A 21,059-nucleotide genomic window follows, 5' to 3' on the forward strand; every position below is an offset into this window, starting at 1 on the left:
GAGAAAGTGGGAGAAATGTCTTCACATCTGCCATTATTATTGAGTTTACCAATGAAATATTTGTACCTAGTGTTAAATATTTGACTTTTTAAAAATTAACTTTTAAATGGTTCTTAAATAATGCATACCTTGGTGATGTAAAATAAACTCTTCCTAAAACAGATATACTCTATTCCTGAAGTTATGTTCATCTCCAATGTACCTATCTCCAGTGATTGTGTTTGATAAGCTAGAATGTTTTTATAAACATTTTTTCACTTAAGAGCACTATGGCACATATTTGTCATAAAATGTTATCTAAAACCCATTGATAAACTGTCCTTAGGTATTAAAGAAAAGACCTGGAAGCAAAATTAGTAGGCTAAGCTAAAGTAATAAAGAAACTTCCACATACAGTGAATTAGTAAATAAGATAAAATTTTGTTTCTGTTTCGTATTAACAGTCTGAAAGTAAAACGAGATAGGCCTTGTAAGGTAACCCTGCTATCCTCAACATGTTCCCTTTCTCTCTGGGCCTAAGGGGCTGCTCCAGCCCTCATCCTGTCCCAGTTGAAGGGGTGAGGAGAGGGTCAGTGAAACTCAGTGATGATTGTAAGAGCAAAATAAGGAAGAGGCACACGTCACTTCCAACCAAAATCCCCTGAAGAGAATTTAGTGCCATGTGGTCATCTATATAAAACTCTTTACCATAGAGGAAATGGAGAGTTGTTCTAGCAGATAGCCAACAGCTGGCCACATCTGAATATTTTCAGTGATTTAGGTAGAGAAAGGTATCAACAGCCCTAAGTACTCCTTCAGGGATTTAAATATTCAAAACTTACAAGCCCTGCATAAAGGTGGCCTTGCACTGAGGCTGTCAGTTGTCCTATTAATTCATCTGTGATCAATCTCACTTTTGATGACATAATTGTACAGTGACTGGAGGTGGGTTTGTTGCCTCTGAATCTGCCTATCTCAGGAATTCCATAACTATATGGAAACCTTATATAAAAAGTAGAAACAGATCTTTAAAACCAAGGGGGTATTCCATTTTAAGTACATGGAAAAAAAATGTTACTTCCTATCTTTACAAAATATTTGCTTTCATGGTAAAACAAAACAGAGCTACCATCATCTTTGAACTTTGTTATGGAGTGGAGATATATATATATATATATACCTAGACTTGTCAATGAGTCAGGTTTGATTGTTCTTTAGGTGCTTCCAGCCCTGAATTGCTGAGAAATTCCAACATTTTCCCCAGTCCCACTAGCTCCTGCAGTATCCACACTTCCCTTTCTTATCTACTCTTTCTTATTTTTTTTAAAGGTTTTTGCCATAGGGTCCAAGCATTTGCCAGACAATGAGAGGGAAAGTGAGAAGTCATACCCCAGGGGGATGGCCATACCACAATCCCTTCTCCTCCACTCTCCTCCTGGGATTTTGGGCCTGCATGCATGCTCACCTGGTATGAGTTTCAAGCTGCTAGGTCTGGGACTCAAACCATGGTCAACTATGTGGGAGTCCAGTGCCTTACCCACTACACCACCTGCTGGCCCCTTTCTTATGGTTTTTGATTCTTCTGTTACTAGTTTAAAAGGCCTGGAGAAAAATGTGTATTATTAGAGGCCGATCTTAACTCTTCTACTTGTATTATAGACAAATTTTTTAACCACTCTAATCCTTGGTTTCCTTGCTAAAAAGTGGTGTTGAAATCAACTACATAATGATGGTGTAAGGACTAAAATACATAACAAAGCTACTCGCCTTGCTAATGTGTTTTATAGGCATTTTATATACACTACATTTATAGACATTATCTTCTTTAACCCTGTTAGTAAGTCAGAGGTTGCTCTTCTTATCTTCACTTTATACTGAAGGAAGGAAGCTTGGAGAGGTTAAATGATTTACCCAAGGTCTTTTAGGAATTGTAGAAGGTAGATTCAAATCCACATGTGACTAACTTCCCAAGCTGTGCTTTAAGTCATAACGAACTACAGCAGGGCTTGCTTAGTCCCTAGCACACAAGAGAGGCTGAGAAGAATTAGTTGTGTACATTGTTATCAAACAATTTTAAAAAATCAGAACAGGAAGAGAAAAGAAATCAAAGAAATGTTCGATTCTGTGTCCTTAGCCTCAATACTTAACTGCTCTGATTTATTTTAGGTATTTAAGTATGTTTATTTTTTCGGTCCTCTTCAGCTATTCACCAAGCATTTTCAGAGTAATTTAATTTCTCTTGATAATACCGTAAAAGCTTTATTCCAAGGCCCTGTAAGACCCTTTGGATACTCTGCACAAAATCCAATTACATTCAGTTTTGAAGCATAATCATAACACACTTTAAATAAATTAACTTACACTAAAACAAATGTCCTGGGGATTCATGCCCAGATTTTCCAATGGAGCCAGTATGTATACTGTCCCTAAGTGACCAATCCAGAAGAAAATGCAGATTCTGTTTTGGGAGTTTTATTTAGCTATATGTACACACAAAGACACCCCTCCCACCCACACACATACCACACTCCTATTTCTATTCTGTACTTGAAAAGAATGAGAAGCAACCCATTTCTAAATTCATCTTCCAGTACGAAAGCAAGAGGGAAATCACTTTGAGAAGTTCAACTTTGAATTGAAATGTTAAGTTCTAAAATCCAGGAGGATTTCTTTTTTAAACTCACCCTGGGAAATTTTCTTTTTATGTTTCCAGTTCTTTTAGATCAGCCTGAGATATGGGGTTCAGGCCAACCAATTAATCCAAGCACGGAGTCGCCAAAGTTAACAAGGCCTTTTCCCACTGGAAGTAAGTTATGTGTCTACTTTGTCTGGAAAAATAAGTGACTCATTTTACTGTCTGCAGAGTGAAATCAGGCAACTCTTAGGAAAGTCTACGTAAGCAACATTTGAACTGTATAATGTTAAAGAGAGATGTCGTTATTCTAATAGGATGTGGGATTAGAGAGGCCAGGTCAGGTTATCAAGACAGGAATCTAAAAAAATAGTGTCAAATTATTAACCTTGAATCATGCCTATTCAGGTATTCATTCAATAGGTGCATTTAAGCCTGAGTGTCAAGTGAATGAAGAATCCACTACATTCCAGGCAGTGGACTATCACGTAACACAGAGGAGAGGTGACTGAGTCAGATGCAGTGCCTGCTACTCTACACGGATAGCAGAATGCAGGACAGAATGCATGGAGAAACTTTCAAAATCATGTCACTGGCTTCAGTCCTTTCAAAATGTATCTTTGAAAGTTTAGAAGTTTAAAAATGTTATTGATGCTTCAATTATCCTTTCCAGGGTGACTAAGGCTGCAAAGGGCAGAAAGGACACATTGAGAGACAGGAGTGACCATTGGAGACCCAGAGAAATAGAGTGGTACGGTAGAAAGAAACTGAGACCAGAAATCAGGGCAAATTGATGTCAAAAGCAGCCACCAACCCTGCCTATCCCAGCATGCTCCCTCCCACTTCAGGAGGCTCTAAATATTTTAATAGCCCTATTGTAGTAGGTTAGACCACTTGGACTAAATGGAGTGCTCATTTGGTCAAGCCAGCTGTTCGATGGGGAGTTACTGAATTCTCCTCTCAGCAGACTGCCCGTAGCAAGCATGCATTTGTAAGGGACTCCTTAAAATATCCATGAGAGTAATGGATCGCAAGAAAAAGGTATTTTTTGGAAGGAGCCAAATGCGGAAGGTATTCTTACTCCTTAAGCTCACGTGCAGACCCCTTCATACTGTTTCCAGTTCAGCAGCTCCAGGGTTCTGCTTTAAGGCCAACAGTTTGTTTGTCAGGACTATAATTCCTAAAAAGTCATGTGATCCTGAAACTCAAAGGCTATTTCTCTCATAAAACAGGGTAGGAAAGACAGTTTCAACAGCTTTTTTTAAACTTCTAAACTTTCAAAGACATATTTTGAAAGGATTTAAACCATAGTGGCATGAATTTTGAATGTTTTTCCATGCTATTGGGAAACAAAGCAGTGAAAAAGCTCTAAGTTCCTTGAAAAGCTTTCTTTACAGACCTAAGCTATCCAAATTATTCCTAGAAAACCCTCCCAAGAGAATAAACAAATTAAATGTTTATATAGATGATGTATTGGTTTTGAGGACACACACTGGTATTTCAGAGTTGCAAGTGAGACTTAGCACAGCAGAGGCTGTTGTTTAATTGACGTGTATTGTATAGTTTCACTCATTTCGTGATTATAGCACACGTTTGCCATTTTTGGTTATTAGAATTTTATGGCATTTTATTTGTTTGTATGATATTTTGTTGATCACGGCCTTGATTAATTTTTTTGCAGAGATCCCTGATTGACTCAAGGTCTATGGGAAAACATGGCTCACTTGAGGTGTATTTATCAAAATCTTAATGATTAAAAACCACATATTCTTGGGCTTTAGGATGGGAGCTTGTTGTGTGAAAGGACAGGATGCTGTCTACAAATTCAAAAATAAAGGTGGGGCAGGTGAGGGGAAGAAAAGAATAACAGAAAGTTTTTCCCGGTTGGGACCAACAGTTGGTGTAATGGCTATGTCGCTGGACTCCCATGTAGTTGACTGCAGTTTAAGTCCCAGACCGGGTGACAAACTCATCCATGAGTGCCCATGATCCCGAGAGGAGAATAGAGAAGGATTGCAACATAGCCACTCCCCCTGGGGAGTAATTTCTTGCTTTCTGTCTCTCTGTTTCTCTCTGTCTCTCTGGTGAGTGCATACACCCTATAGCAAAAACCTCTCCAAAAAAAAAGAAAGTTTTTCCTGATGTGTGCAGGGAGAGGACATTGGCAAGAGGTCTCCAGCTACCTGCACACATGACTCACTCAGCTTTTAGGTTACCAAAACTTGGACAGCATTCAAGTTCACAACTGAACTTTGGGATGGTTTATGAAATTAGGGTGAACTCTTTGAATCTACCAAATATTATCAGGGACAAGAAAATATACCTTTAAATAAAGAAGAAGAAATATATACCTGTCCAAACAGTCATTCCTAACAAAGTGACAAGCTCAGTTTGAACAAGTGAATACTCTGGTAGGAGCCATAAAACTATAGTTTTTCTATTTCAGGATTATGTGTGGCCATAATCTTTGCCAAAGGAATCTGTTCATTCTTCTTTGACCCAAATCACATTGGTCGCTGGACTCCCATGTAGTTGACTGCAGTTTAAGTCCCAGACCGGGTGACAAACTCATCCATGAGTGCCCATGATCCCGAGAGGAGAATAGAGAAGGATTGCAACATAGCCACTCCCCCTGGGGAGTAATTTCTTGCTTTCTGTCTCTCTGTTTCTCTCTGTCTCTCTGGTGAGTGCATACACCCTATAGCAAAAACCTCTCCAAAAAAAAAGAAAGTTTTTCCTGATGTGTGCAGGGAGAGGACATTGGCAAGAGGTCTCCAGCTACCTGCACACATGACTCACTCAGCTTTTAGGTTACCAAAACTTGGACAGCATTCAAGTTCACAACTGAACTTTGGGATGGTTTATGAAATTAGGGTGAACTCTTTGAATCTACCAAATATTATCAGGGACAAGAAAATATACCTTTAAATAAAGAAGAAGAAATATATACCTGTCCAAACAGTCATTCCTAACAAAGTGACAAGCTCAGTTTGAACAAGTGAATACTCTGGTAGGAGCCATAAAACTATAGTTTTTCTATTTCAGGATTATGTGTGGCCATAATCTTTGCCAAAGGAATCTGTTCATTCTTCTTTGACCCAAATCACATTGCTTCTGACTTTCAAAAATATACTAGCATTTTAGAAATACAACTTGGAGAAATCTTTCTAGGCTGAATCTAGGCAACAATATCTTGACTGGATTAAAACCCCTCAAGCGAGCCCCCACCCAACCTGCTATCATTTTCATGATCACAGCCTGGATTTTAACTATCCGTTTACATGAAAGTCATTCTGTCAGTCATAAAATCCTTGAAGGCAAACGCTATTTTTCCCCTGTCCTTGGTCCCAAGAACTTGGTGGTTGATCGAGGTTTGTTGAATAATGTTTAAATGAGGGACCAGCAGTTAGCATAATGGCTATGTCGCTGGACTCCCATGTAGTCGACCGCGGTTCGCGTCCCGGACCCGGTGGCTTAAAACATGCTGGACGCGTGTACGTGCGTGCCCAAGATCCCAAGAGGAGAACAGAGGAGAAGGGATTGCGGCGTGGCCATCCCTCCTGGGGGGTGATTTCTCGCTTTCTGTCTCTCTGTCTCCCTCTGTCTGTCTGGCGAGCGCACATGCCCTATAGCAAAAACTTCTAAAAAAATAAAAAATAATGTTTAAATGAATAAAAGGGTGATATTATGCTTTTGGTTTGACATTCTTTGATAAATTCTTATTAAATGCAAGAATGTTTCTTCAGTCCCTTGGCTTTGGACTTTAAAAATAAATAAATAATAAATAAAAGATTATTCATAACTATTCCATTTCTATAACAGGAATATGCATGAAAACCTAAGTCCTGCATATCTATAGTGCATTGTGTAATTTAGAAAGCACATGATCAATAGTTCTTGACCTCTCATCTCTTTACAGCACCTCCACCTCTGCCTCCAAAAAATGTACCAGCCACCCCACCCCGCACAGGCTCCCCCTTAACTGTTGGACCAGGTAAGCTTTCGTTTTTGTGTTCTCTGGGATGACCTGGCAAATGGAGCAGTAATCTGGACCTCAACCTGCCCTCCATCTGTTGGAAACTGTTGGCTACATCAAAACGTTACAGTGCTGCATTTCATTTTACTTCCATAACAATTTATTATGCAGACTTATCTCAAAGCACCACACCTGTTTCCCCCTCCCTCAAAAAATTCATTTCACAATTTTCCTCAGTAGAACTTGGTTGAATTAGGGCTAAATTTACTTATAAAACAAACAAAAATCTTCACGTGAAAAGGCATTGTTTAACTGACCTCTCATTTCTTTGGATCTCATTTTCATGATTTACATATGAATAGTCTCAAGACATGATTTGCATTTTTCTGACACCCAATAAAACTTTTGCTAGGACTGAGACTATCTATGCTATATAAAGGCATGAAATAGTTCCTAAGATGTGCAGGATACTTGGGGTGGAGGCCTGTTATTCTTGAAGTCATTCCATTTTTGAGGAGACTCGAAAAGTTTCCGGAAAAGCAGAATCAAAATGCAAATTTGTTCTGATGCAAAAAAACCCGCATTTTTCTCTGATCTTTTGGAAGACCCGTTGTACTATCCTGTGGCAAAGGTATGTGTAAAGATCATGAAACCTGGCTAGGAATTGCCACATGTCTTTAGACAGATATTTTCTAAGGTACATCTTTACCTTCTATGAAAATCAATACTATGTAGTTGTACAATTTATAATCTGCCAAGTCTTATTGAACTAACAAATCAAAAATAGTAATAGTGTCTGGGCCCTTAAAATGGGCTTCTTTATCACCTTTAGAATTCTGTTGCAGCTTCAGTCCTTCCTCCTTATCCAGCCTGGTGAGTGTGCTAGCTACAGACCAGGTGTTATCAATAAAAGCAAAAGCAAGGCAGTTATTGTGAAATTTATATTGACTCAAACCCAGTAGAGAATTATCTAGAGTCTCATAAGTAAAGATATTTGCAACTTCAAGCCATTTTGGTCTCATGCATTTTTACAAATTATATTAGATATAAATAAACCTACCAGCAGCAAAATTATAAATACTGTGGACCATGCAAAATGCTATCCTATTTATCTGTGACTTGAAACCTTGAAAGTTAATTTCTTTCAAACTAGAAATATGAAAATACTAAGATAGGTCTTATAGCCCAACAGTGATTTAAAGGTAAAGTGGCTTCTGCTCAGGTCTTTCGGTTATTTAGGTAACAATTTTTCATTTGAATAACCTTAGTTTTTAAAAAGCACAGTTTACCATGGGACCAACATTATGGCTATGTCACTGGACTCCCATGTAGTCAACCACAGTTCGAGTCCTGGACCCCTTAAACTCACACCGGGTGCAAGTGCATGTGTGCACAAGATCACAAGAGGAGAACGGAGGAGAAGGGACTGCAGCGTGGCCATGCCCCCTGGGGGATGATTTCTTGCTTTCTATCTCTCTGTTTCTCTCTCTGTCTTTCTGGTGAGCACACGCACCCTATAGCAAAAAAACAACCTCTCCAAAGAAAAAAGAGCAGTTTCCCAAATTGCAATTTTTACCAAATATTTCATGTCAAACTATAGAAGATTGTCTTTATTTTTCTCTTATTATTTGATGAATTAAAAAAGAATAGCTACTGCTAATGTTTTAGCAAAACAGAGTCATTTCTGCATCATGATTTCAGACAGATGTATGTCACAGTTAACTGTATGATGTTAACAGATTAGACTTGAGGAGAAAAGAAATTATAAAAATGTTTCTCTAATTTTCTTCCCTATTAAACAGCTACATGCGACAATTCTAATAAGTAGCAAATGTCTTTTCAATAACATATTTGTTTATTGTGTGTGGGGTGTGTTTGTGTGTGTTTGTGAATACCTGTGTGGGTACATCTCTAAATAATCTTTGTACTGTGTCTCTGGTGTATTTAAGGTCAAAGATATACAGCTCAATATGATATGATCACTTTTCTAAACCAACAGATATTATAATTAACTTCATCAAACATTTTCATTTAATATACTAGATAGACAATCTATTAAATAGGAGGGTGATTTTTCAGACATCAAACCTTTTTATATTGTATTGTGTGGATTTCAGTAGGCCGGATTTCCAGAAGTGACCTCCTTTTGGAATTGGCATTTCCAGAGCCTGTACTTCTCTGTGAACCTAACCCTGCCTCCTCAAAACAAGCACACTTTGTACACTTGTGAGCAGCCTTTGAGAGCAATATCATTTGATAATAAATCATGGTAAAGTAGCTAACTGGGTCACCTCGGGGAAGAATAAATAATGGCATAAAAAAAAACGATGCTCACATTATGGAGGTGGGGAACTCACCCCCACCTTCAGTTCCTAATCTAATAAAAGTGTTATTACAGCATGAAACACGCCCATCGAGGCACCCGGTAACCACTGTATTTAGCAGGCTTTGCTTTCACCTCCCTGACCGCCCCACCCCAATACGAATAATAGTAACAAAGTCGATTAAAGTTTAAAATCAACTACTTTAACCACAGGAAATGACCAGTCAGCCACAGAGGTCAAAATTGAAAAGCTACCATCAATCAATGACTTGGACAGCATTTTTGGCCCAATCTTGTCCCCCAAGTCTGTTGCTGTCAATGCTGAAGAAAAGTGGGTCCATTTTTCTGATACGTCCCCGGAACATGTCACACCAGAGTTGACTCCAAGGGAAAAGGTGGTGTCCCCACCCGCTGCATCAGACAACCCACCTGACTCCCCAGCTCCCAGTCCTCCTGGCTCCCCGGGCCCTCAGAGCCCCCCAGGGCCTCCTGGGCCTCCTGGGCCTCCTCGCAATGTACCATCGCCGCTCAATTTAGAAGAAGTCCAGAAGAAAGTCGCTGAGCAGACCTTCATTAAAGATGATTACTTAGAAACAATCTCATCTCCTAAAGATTTTGGGTTGGGACAGAGAGCAACGCCACCTCCCCCACCACCACCCACCTACAGGACTGTGGTTTCGTCCCCCGGACCGGGCTCGGGCAGTGGTCCGGGGACCGCCAGTGGTACGTCTTCCTGTTTGAGTGTGCTTCGTGTGAGGGGAATGGCCATGGCTGCTGCAGTGTGAGCACCACCTCCTCCTGCCTGGCAAGGACCTTTAGAGCTTCAGCCATTCTCCCTCTGCTCTGGGTGTCCTGTGGCCCCGTGGCATGTCCTGGTCCATTGAATGCTCGCAGTCATAGTCCCAGTCTGTGGATGTGTTCTGCTCCTCGCTCTTCCAGCCTTTAGGAGTGGCCTGCCTTCCGCCCTGTAGTTAGGAGGCCCGAGAAGTCTAGAAAGTCTGGAATGTGTTTCATGTTAAATGTCTGGTTTCCTGGCAAATGCCTCTACAGAGGCCTTAGGTTTTATAGGTAAAATGTAGGAAAAGGAGGACCAACAGTTAGCGAAATGGCTATGTCGCTGGACTCCCACGTAGTCGACTGCGGTTCGCGTCCGGACCGGTAGCTTAAAACTCACGCGGGCATGTGTGCGTGTATGCCCAAGATCCCGAGAGGAGACTGGAGGAGAAGGGATTGCGGCGTGGCCATCCCCCCTGGGGGGTGATTTCTCGCTTTCTGTCTCTCTGTCTCTCTGTCTGTCTGGCAAGTGCACGCACCCTATAGCAAAAACCTCTCAAAAAAAAAAAATGTAGGAAAAGGAGTTGTGGGGGTTTTTTTGTTTCATTTGCTTTTGTTTTTAAGTGAGGGAGAAAGTCACATTAACTTTTCTGACTTATTTAGGGAAAAAAAAAAAAAGATGCAGGGTTGGAGCCAGCCAGGTGGTATGATGGTTAAGGTGGCTAGATAGGACATGGCTGACTATAAATTTAGAGTCCTAGACCCAGTGTCTTAAAAAATACACCAGACACCTGTGCATGTGTGCCCAGAATCCCAAGAGGAGAATGGAGGAGAAGGGATTGCACCCTCTGGGGGTGATTTCTCACTTTCCCTCTCTGTCTCTCTCTCTCTGCCTCTCTCTGGCAAGTACATGCAATCTATGGCAAAAATGAAAAGAAAAAAAAATTAAGGTTTAAATAGGAGACTTTAGGGAACAACAAAGACTGACTTGGGCTTCCCAAACTAATCAACTGAAGACAACGTGGTTCTCTGGTCTCACCATTTGACACCAGCTCTCAGTCTATGCGGTCATCTCTAAGTATGATGACAGGTGTTGGAAAAGCCCACCAGAAATGTGCTTTGGGGAACTCTCTATGCAAGTTCTAACACTGGATTTGATTTGGGGGAGGGCGGGTTTCTTTATTTATAGCTTCATTTTATGTTTTCTCATTAAGAAAGGATGAGCACCTTTCCTTCCATATTCCTTCCACTGTTGCTCAGATTTGTCTGGCGAGATCCTTCAGTGCCCTCCCTCCTGTGCATGGGGGTGCAGTCTAAGCACTTTCAAGGGGATGCCATGTGCTATTTGAGAATGGAGGAGAAGGGATTGCACCCTCTGGGGGTGATTTCTCACTTTCCCTCTCTGTCTCTCTCTCTCTGCCTCTCTCTGGCAAGTACATGCAATCTATGGCAAAAATGAAAAGAAAAAAAAATTAAGGTTTAAATAGGAGACTTTAGGGAACAACAAAGACTGACTTGGGCTTCCCAAACTAATCAACTGAAGACAACGTGGTTCTCTGGTCTCACCATTTGACACCAGCTCTCAGTCTATGCGGTCATCTCTAAGTATGATGACAGGTGTTGGAAAAGCCCACCAGAAATGTGCTTTGGGGAACTCTCTATGCAAGTTCTAACACTGGATTTGATTTGGGGGAGGGCGGGTTTCTTTATTTATAGCTTCATTTTATGTTTTCTCATTAAGAAAGGATGAGCACCTTTCCTTCCATATTCCTTCCACTGTTGCTCAGATTTGTCTGGCGAGATCCTTCAGTGCCCTCCCTCCTGTGCATGGGGGTGCAGTCTAAGCACTTTCAAGGGGATGCCATGTGCTATTTGTTTTTCGTCTGCTTTGAAAGAGGCAATCAAGGGTGATGTATTTAAACCCAGGAAGAGACAGAAAGGAAAGGCGTTTGTCTCTCTTTTGATATTCAGCCATCATTGCTGCCTCTTTCAGAGGACCATGTCTCAGCGCCTGCTCTGTGTTTGCAAATTCCCCTGTGCTCTAAGGTGACACCATCTGAGGTGACCAAGGACATGGCTAGGATGCACCTGCACTGTACTCAAGACAGCTATCTTATAATCAGCCCTCCTTCCCAAAAGGAAGACTATTTGAGACTCAAACAAGTTTGGGAAGCATGGCATTCAACCAAAACTCAGCACTTTTCTTCACCTCAGGACCTTTGGAAGCTTTTATTTTTCAGTAATAACTTTGTTTTTTTTATACTTTGTTTGCCTTGGGGGTGATGTGAAGTGCTTTATGTACCATTTCATTCACGCAACAGCCCCATGTGGTAGATACTGTTATTTGCCCACTTTATGGGGTGGCGGGGTGGAGGTGGGGGGACTGAGACTTGAGATTTCAAGTAATTTGCCCCTAAGTTTACACAGTTGAAAGGGACGGACTTGGAATTCATACTCAGGACTGTCTGATCCTGAACCTGTGTTCTTAACCTCTGTGCTCTCCAGGCTTTCTTGGAAAGTTTGGTCACAAAATATCCCAAACTTCTTTGACCACTGACACCCCCCCATAACACTCAGTATTATCAGCAAGATCACCAAATGTCAACTCTGGAAAGTACTCCTCTGCACTCCCTTCCAATTCTAGAGGGTCAGAGCATCCACCTGCATCTCTCTGTTGAGATGCAGGGCTCCTTACTTATTTGTAAAGAAAATAAAGGGTCCTGACATAAAGCCTTCAGATCACACACCCAAAAGATCCAGTTGTCCATCGTAAGAGAGGGGTGTCCTTTTGTTGTTTTCTAGGGGTCTCTCTTACCTGGGTTAGTCTCTGTCTTCTGAAAGGGCAGTTTAAAGAATACTAACCTCCCTCCGGTACTGGGCCAAGATGCTTTCCCAAAAAGTAGACACCCATGTGAGGACAGCAGGGCAGCTTGTTATGCATCTGTGTTTCCTCTATCACTTTCCACAGGTTCTGGGAGATATTTGTTGAATTGCGTTAATAGCTGATCTTGTGAGTAAGAGAAGAGCCTTAGAACAGCCCTTTTGGAGTCTTTGAGAGTTGTGTTGTTATTTTAAATGTTTAACTTCCACACCGTTTTTTGAAATTATTTTAAAATGTTACCAGTGAAGAGTCCTGATTTTTAATAATTGGGCTGAAAAAGGTTTGCTGGTACTAAAGGACTAGATTTCAAAGTGGAAAATTGAAGTGGGCCGGTGAGGCCTACGAATACATAAAACCTTGCACTGGTGTCTCCTGAATTAAGTCCCAGTTTATTTGCTCCTCAATCTCTTACTGATAGAATATACATACACTGTTAGAAAGGGACATTTAGGGTTGAAATATGGCCTCGTGTTTAAAGATTAGCAATACTTCTCACTACCTTCGTTTCATAACACTTAGCCTAATGGGATTCACTTTTCCTCTACCTCTCAAACTGTATTTAATTGGTAACAGTTATGCTCACTTTTTAAATTTCACTTACAACAGAGTGGCTCTCTCTGCCCAAGTGTAGACAGAACCTACAGCTTATGAAGCAAAACATTACCTGCTGTTGAAAACAGTTGGTGGTGAAGAATTTGCTCCAAGAACTTTCATTTCCTTACGGCAAGAAGTTATAAATACCTAGTTTGGCCAGAACGTTGCTTTATTGGAATGCAGATGCTGATTCCTGGCAAAGACTGTCTATTCTCCCATGTGAAAAGTGTGTCAGGAGACAGGAGGGAAAAGCAGTTTTATTGGCCTGCAGCAAGTTTGGAGGTCAGGGAAAGAGAGGAGTTAGTAAAGAGAATGTTCAGAGCAATGTTTGCTAACCTGGGAAACTAAACAATATTGAAAGAAGCTGTTGAGAAGCACACACAGAGACACACATGTACACCCATAAACAAAAGAGTTCGAGCTACTTGAGGTTGAATTAACCAAATATAGCTCTAAACTACAGATCTTTCTGAGCAGCAATGTCTGTACAAGAGTCACTAGTCCTATGTGACTATTCTAATTATAATTTTAGTCAATCAAGATTAATGTAAAAAGTCAGTTACTTAGGTATTTAGTTATTTACAGTAGCCACAATCAAGCACTCAGTGCCACATGTGGTTAGTGGCTAGCTTTTTGACAGTGGTTCTAGAACTTGTCATCATCATAGAAAGCTCTATAGGCAGCACTGTTTCAGGGCTTTTAATGTGTTAATTATCTTCTTATCTTCCCTACATAAAAAAGAAGAAGCTTAATATATAACCATTCCTATGCGTATTTAATACTTTTTGTCAAAGAATTGATGTAATTGTATTCTAAGAAACACAGCTCGAGGGACCAGCCCTGTAGCCTCGTTGTTAAGGGAGCCAGATTCCACATGGACAGCCACAGTTTAAATTCCAGCCCTGACAAGTTTAAAAACATACCGGCACACGTGCATGCATGCTTCAGATCCTGAAAGGATGGGGAAATAGAGGAGAAGAGATTGCGCCCCATGGGGGTTGCTTTCTCCCTCTCTCTGTCTCTCAGTCTCGCTGACACACCGGCGAGTACATGCACCCTCTGGCAATTTAAGAAGAAGAAAGGAAACACTATTTGGGAAAGCAGTTTTGTTCTTTACATATCTCAAAGGGCATATATTTTAATTCACTTGATTCTCCCAATAGTACAGTGGTATTTTAGCCTTATTTTGCAGATAAGGGAACTGAAGCTGAAAGCATTAACTTGGCCATAGTCACAAAGCTAGGAAGAAGCAGAGCAGGATCTGGCTCCAGATTTTTCTAATCCCACTGCCTGTATCTTTACCACTTCTCCCTAGCTGTCTCCACTGTCCCCCATCACCCCTACCTTGCCCAGTCCCCCTCACCACTATACACACACATAAAAAAGAGAAGACTTAAAGCTGTAGATATGTGGGTCTCAGGGGTTACCAAATAAACTCAGCAAATTTCAGGTAGAGAACAGCAAATAAATGGATGCAAATGAAAGGACTGAGGGTTATGTCAATGGTTTCCAACTTGTTTTTAGCTCACAGAACTCATTAGTGCTTAAAAAGTTAAACCTGAAGGAAGCGGAATCAGCATATAGTGTAATGGTTATGTCACTGGACTCCTATGTAGTCAACCACAGTTCGAGTCCTGGAACTGGCGGCTTGAAACTCACACCAGGCACATGTACATGTGTGCCCAAAATCCCAAGAAGAGAATGGAAGAGAAGGGATTGCGACATGGTCATCCCACCCTGGGGGAGTGATTTCTCACTTTCTGTCTCTCTGTCTTTCTCTGTCTCTCCAGCGAGCGCACACACGTTATAGCAAAAATCTCTCTAAAAAAAAAACCTGAAAGAAGCAAAAAGGTATAATTAAGAATCAAATAGTGAGTCTAGAGATAAACAAATAATAACCATACATTCTAAAACATGAAACAATACAGTAATCCCATGAAAGTATGGGAACCCATAGTTTACTTCTGAAATGCCCCGCCCCTCAGGTCTCGAAGGTCATTTGCTAAGTCTCTAGCAAGCAGAGTTTTAGCCAAAATATCTTTTTGCTTCTTACATGCTCTCTTAGTATCTTTTTAACTGTATAAATAAATAAATAAATAAATTATATCAACTTAGTAAAGGAAAAGTAATTCAAATGGAGAATTCTTTTATATATCTTTTTATCCTATATAGATATACATATTCACACACACACATATATACATATTTATATATTCAACCACTGTGCATCATTACAGCTTGAAAAATTAATTTTCCCAGCATGAATACACTGTATATTAGTCTAGTTAAAGACATCATACATGCTGTCATCAACAGATAATTTTGCATTTCCTTAAAGGCAAAGATAAAACAACCTGTCAATTAACAGTGAATTTTTCTTTTCTTTACATTTTAGTTATATATGTATCAAAAAAACACCATCTTTACTATCATGAACAGTTACAAGGGAAATCGAAAAGCTTTTGGAAAAATGAAATTCAAGTGCAAGTTTATCTTGGTGCAAAAAATTTTGAAATTCATCCATAGTTTTTTCATAATACACATTTTCTGTGAACTTTTTGAAGACCCCTTATATTGCATCCTCGTTGTGTAGCATTTTAGGGTTTATTAAACACCTTCATAAACATTCTCAATTTTGATTGTTACAACTACCTTGTACAGTAAAAACACCACCTCATTTCTTAAAACAAGGAACCTTAGCTTCAGAGAGCTTCAGATGCCACAGTTTATAATGGTCAGAGCCCCCGAACTCACATCATTTGACTCTCCATTCAGTGTGTTTCAATCGTTTACACTGCATTCATGATATCCTCTTAATACTTTCCCAAACATTACTGGAAAAAATTTTTAATTATTTATTTAATTTTATTAATTCATTTGTTCATTTATTTCAATTTAACTAGAGAGAGACAGAGAGAAAGTGTGAAAGCAAGCCACCAGGTCTGGGACTCGAACTGTGGATGGGCATGTAGGTTTGTCCAGCACCTTAATCACCATACCACCTGCTCGTCCCACTGGAAAATGTTTTTTTTACATTTCGAGAACATGTAGGAAAGGGATAAGCAGCTGACCTCCTGAGGATGATTTAAGAAATTATTTCTTGGAAGTATACCCTTAGATAAATATTTGGGACCATTCCTAGAGAATGATTTTCCCAAAGCTAAATAGAACCCTCTTTTCTCCAAGAAAGCCCCATAAAACTTCCTGACAAAGACTCTGCTGTTTAAAGGCCTATTTCCCATCTCTATGTTGTCACTTTGTCTTCTGAAAACATCCTGGGTATGAATCTACTAACATAATACTCAAAAGGAAACTTTGCAGTGAGGTCTGTCAAAGCATACTGTTTGTTTGTTGATTGTTTGGTTTTTTAAAGAGATATTAGACAAAGACTAAGAAAATTTAAATTGAGAGAGACGTGTGCAAGCCAACCATGCAAAAATAAGAATAGGCATTATGCAAAGTATGGGATTTCACAGTCAGTCTAAAGCTGTAAGAGATTGTGTTTAAGAGTTTGGGCTTTGGAGTTTAATTCTGCATTTGAGCTGAGTGACCTTGTGCAAGTTATTGAATATATCTCTAAGTATCAGTTTCTATTTAGATAGTAACTACTTCCAACATTTGTCATGGCAATGTGATAATACATGTAAAATGCCTAAAGTAGGTCCTGACCCAGTCAAATAAAAGATAAGAATACAATAAAAGTGAAAATATAGTGGCCAGCAGGTGATGTGGTGGTCACATCACTGGACTCCCACAAAGTTCCAGACCCAAAGGCTTAAAAATCATGCTGGGCATGTGTGTGTGCATACCCAAAATCCCAAGAAGAGAATAGAGGAGGAAGAATCACACCATGGCCATCCTCCTGTGGAATGATTTCTCACTTCCCTTCTCTCTATCTTTCTTTGGCAAGTACACACACCGTATGGCAAAAAAAAAAAAAAAAAAAATCTGGAAAAAACAATAGAATATAGTAGGTGATAGTAGTGGAAGAAGGTGAAAGTAGAGAGGGTTGGAGGTAACAGTAGGATTTTACAATAATGTGACCACACATAGAGTAAGCAGCACAAAGAAACACACCCAATGGGTATGCTAAAAACATTAACTTAATCATGACATATTATATTCTTGTACTGAAAATTCCTTTGTGTCCCCACAGATATGTATAATTATTACAGATCAATAAAAACTAATTTTTGTAAAAGATCTCAGATTATTTAAGCAAGAGGAGAACGGTTTACCCTTAAGGGCTCTTCTAAAATCAGAGCAGATTCTGAAATGATGGGTTCTGCTACTTAACTTCAAAGCTCTTTGAAAATCTGAACATCCGTGGCTGAGATACTGGTCCCAGACTCTGCAGAGATTAGACTTCTGTGGTGTGTTGGGAAGGGAGGGAAAGGGATGACAGAGAGGTAGGGAATATAAAGAGTAGAGTGTGGATAGTTCACAGGGGCAAGATTTCTTAGGATTTTCTTGGGATGATTTGATAACCTGCGCTTCTAAGCAAAGTAACAAAATCTCAACTATAGGTGGAACTTTTCTGAATAAGAACTATTTCAATATCGATTTCACTTTCTTAAGGTTTTTAGCCCTATAGTTTTCTCCTATAGCTCAGATATATGACTGAAGACAGGCAGGTCCCTGAGTCCAGAGATCCCACTGGTGTGCTGATCAGTGTGCATGCCAGCCTCTGTGTGTCTTCTGTGTTTCATATGCTTGTCATTGACAGCCAGAAAAGTAAATCCAAGAGACTTTTTCAAAAACCATCACAAGGGCCAGTCCATGGCATGGTGGTTAAGGCCGATGTAACCCATATGGCTGACCTCATAGCTTGAGTCTCAGACCCAGAAGCTTGAAAAACACACTTGGTGCATGTACATGTATGTCCAAAATCCTGAAAGGAAGGAGAAACGGAGGAAAACGAATTGTGGTTTGATCATCCCTCCTGGGGGATGCTGTTTCACTTTCCTTCTCTCTCTGTCTCTCTCTGGTAAGTGCACGCACCCTGACAAAGCTTTTAAAAAAAAAAAATCACTGAAAAATAATCATGAGCAAACTCTATGTTGACAGATTCCTCAACAGCTTCCTTCACAAAATAAAATCTTCTAAATTTAGTATTTCTGTTAAGATTCCAAACCCATATTACTCATGCAACATTTAGTTTACTTTCTTATATTTTGCCCTTTGCTTACCATCAAGTATTTGGGTGCCTCGATAAAGTCAGTGCTCAGATTTTGAAGCACAATAAAAAGGATCATTCACTTATTCATGTTTTAAAAAGAAAAAAAATCAGATATGGAAAAATCAGTTCAACTTCCTCCAACTTCTATTTTCATCTTAGACATATAAATTCTGAGTATATGTAAAAAAAAATAAATAAAGAGAATTTCCTGTCAAGTTAGTGTATTCATAATCAAAATGAAAGTTCCTACCACTAAGAGCCTTAATCAAGGATTTACCTTCTATCACAGATAGAGGAATCAAAGGATTTACCTTTCACTGGTGTCACATGACAATAAAAGGCAATGAGCTTCAGCTTCTGCCATCAACCATAGCTCAACTACGTAATTTTTTTTCTTTATTAAAAAAAGAAGGAGAAGAAAAAAGAAAAAAAATGTGTGCTGCAGTGTTTAGCATAGTAGTAACTGCTAAGGTGGGAAGAAATGTCTCTGGGGCTGGCATTGTACCTTGGTGACAGCACTTCAGGCCCCTGAGTTTCCCACCATCTTTAACACCAGCTTGTTTTGCAGGTGCATCATCCCCTGCTCGACCAGCCACCCCTTTGGTTCCTTGCAGCAGTACCACTCCTCCTCCACCTCCTCCACGGCCTCCATCCCGGCCAAAACTACCTCCAGGAAAACCTGGAGTGGGAGATGTGGTATGTTTCCCTCTGCCCTGGCTTCTTCAGAAACAGGTGGTGAGAATGACAAACAAAAACTTAAAATGCCTTCACACCCAGGACATCTTGCTTCAGTTCTGAGCATTAGAGCATCTGTGTGAATGAGCCTTACAGGCTGCATTGAAGACAGCCGCTGTAGTCTGGGTGTACATTTCCACCCTCCTCAAATCTCTACTATCTTTCAAGCCCCGGTCAGAAATGGTAGAGATAGAATGCTCGGGCCCTCAGCTCTTCTACAGAGCGTGGAATGCAAATGAAGAGAGTTACATCCAATTGTGCTAAATCTTTTAGAGAGGCATTTCTGTGCACAATATATGTCTGATTTTGGAAAACTTCAAGAGGGGACAGGTTCTGATCTGGCCCCAGATTGCAGAAAAGTTGTTGGTAGTAAGTGCACTATATAAATATAAAGAGGTTGCCTGATGAACTTGTTGCCCAAGTTTCTCGCACTGGGCTTTGAGGCTGCGTTCTGTGTGAACAATTAAAAAGACTGGCAGAGGGACACTTTTTGCCATCCGTACACAGCAATCACAAACTGCTGATATCTATAATATTTGGCCTGGTTAGCACAGTGCACTGTTACATACTGAAATATTGTCAGAGGGGTCTGAACTCTCACACTGTGTGACCCGCTTGGATCTGCTGACCACATCGCAGATCCCAGCTTTACTAAGCCTTGTGGACCTATTGAATTTAGACTGCTGGGGTTGATGGTTTCTCCAGATCCACTCCACAAATTCCTCTATAAATGTAGTTGATTTCAGTGTGAAATGGATGTCACCTGGAATCATATAAGAACCTGAGCTCTCATACCCAGGGCAGGGAGACATTGAAAATATGGGACAATGGAGCAAAGGTACTACAACCAGTGTATCTAACTCTCATCTCTGTTCTCCCTTGCAGTCCAGACCTTTCAGCCCTCCCATACATTCTTCTAGCCCTCCTCCAATAGCACCCTTAGCCCGGGCTGAAAGCACATCTTCAATATCGTCGACCAATTCCTTGAGTGCAGCCACGACTCCTACAGTTGGTAAAAATTATCTCCTCTCTTTTAATGCGTTTGTGGTTTTTGACTGGCTGTTTCTGATGACCTGAAATTCCCAAGGCCCTGGTGTTTCTGGTTGAAACTGTTTTGCTGTGTGTTTTGCTACAGTCACCTGACTCTTTAAAAGCACCTTCTCAGCAAAGGAGGCAAAGTGCTTTAGCTAAGCAAATAAGCAAATAAAAGAACATTAACATCTCTGTTTTGCACACCTTTTCTTACACTGTTCCATACAGAGATATTCAAAAAAGTAAGGAAAACAATCACCCAAGGTGGTCTACGTCAATGAGATTTATTTCTTTTAATAAAAAGAGTCTCCTTTGAGGGAAAATGTTTGAATTCCGGTTGTGTACTACATCAGAAATCACAAAATTTAGAACTTTGATTTTCTGGAGGCTTTTATTTCTTCATCATTTTTGGTTGTCTTAGGTTGACAAATGGTATAAACATTGGCATTGGGGGACTAGAACAAACTTTCTGACATTTTTAGTGCTTTTTTATGATGTGTGGTCAATTTTCTCAGAGAAATAAGTCAATGCTGGCATTTTCAGAAAATGCCATATGGCCTCTTCCCTTATGCTGTGATGCAAGTGAAGAGTTGAGAATGGCTGTTGAGCTGGATGGTTTTCCCAGGTTTAAATGCCTCCTTTTGCCTGGAGAATCTGTCCTCTTCCCAAGGCTGGTCTCTTCTCTTTTCCAACTTCCCATAGGCTCCTCCTGCTGCCTCTCTTATTTTTTTCAGGGTGGGAGAAGTTTTGTTTTCTGTTGTTTGGGGGTGGTGGTGTTGTTGTTTTGCATGGTATCTGTGACCTGGGCTTTTTCCACTCCATTTCTCCCACTCAACCTTGTGCCCCCATCTTCTTCCTTTATGGTGTGAACACCTCTCCAGTTCTACCATATTATAAACCAGTTGACCCATCCTGCATTGCTTGGAGAATCATTAGCCAAAAGTAATAAATTCC

The 21,059-nt window shown here is 40.2% G+C and overlaps 1 protein-coding gene across 13 annotated transcripts in view; it reads left to right on the forward strand.

Moving 5' to 3' along the window:
* The window catches only part of SGIP1 (SH3GL interacting endocytic adaptor 1), a 220,262-nt gene that overhangs the window by 143,463 nt on the left and 55,740 nt on the right, over positions 1 to 21,059 (forward strand). For 8 of the 13 annotated variants that reach the window (XM_014585341.2, XM_006171377.3, XM_006171378.3 and 5 more), the window contains 5 exons: positions 2,693 to 2,785; positions 6,531 to 6,605; positions 9,124 to 9,633; positions 18,907 to 19,034; positions 19,959 to 20,085. In XM_014585341.2, the coding sequence (XP_014440827.1) occupies positions 2,693 to 2,785; positions 6,531 to 6,605; positions 9,124 to 9,633; positions 18,907 to 19,034; positions 19,959 to 20,085 (933 nt within the window). The remainder of the gene's footprint in view (positions 1 to 2,692; positions 2,786 to 6,530; positions 6,606 to 9,123; positions 9,634 to 18,906; positions 19,035 to 19,958; positions 20,086 to 21,059) is intronic. The other 5 variants (XM_006171385.3, XM_006171386.3, XM_027769433.1 and 2 more) reach the window with 1 other exon arrangement.

This window comes from Tupaia chinensis, unplaced genomic scaffold, assembly GCF_000334495.1.
Source record: "Tupaia chinensis unplaced genomic scaffold, TupChi_1.0 Scaffold149502_1, whole genome shotgun sequence".
NCBI lineage: Eukaryota > Metazoa > Chordata > Mammalia > Scandentia > Tupaiidae > Tupaia > Tupaia belangeri.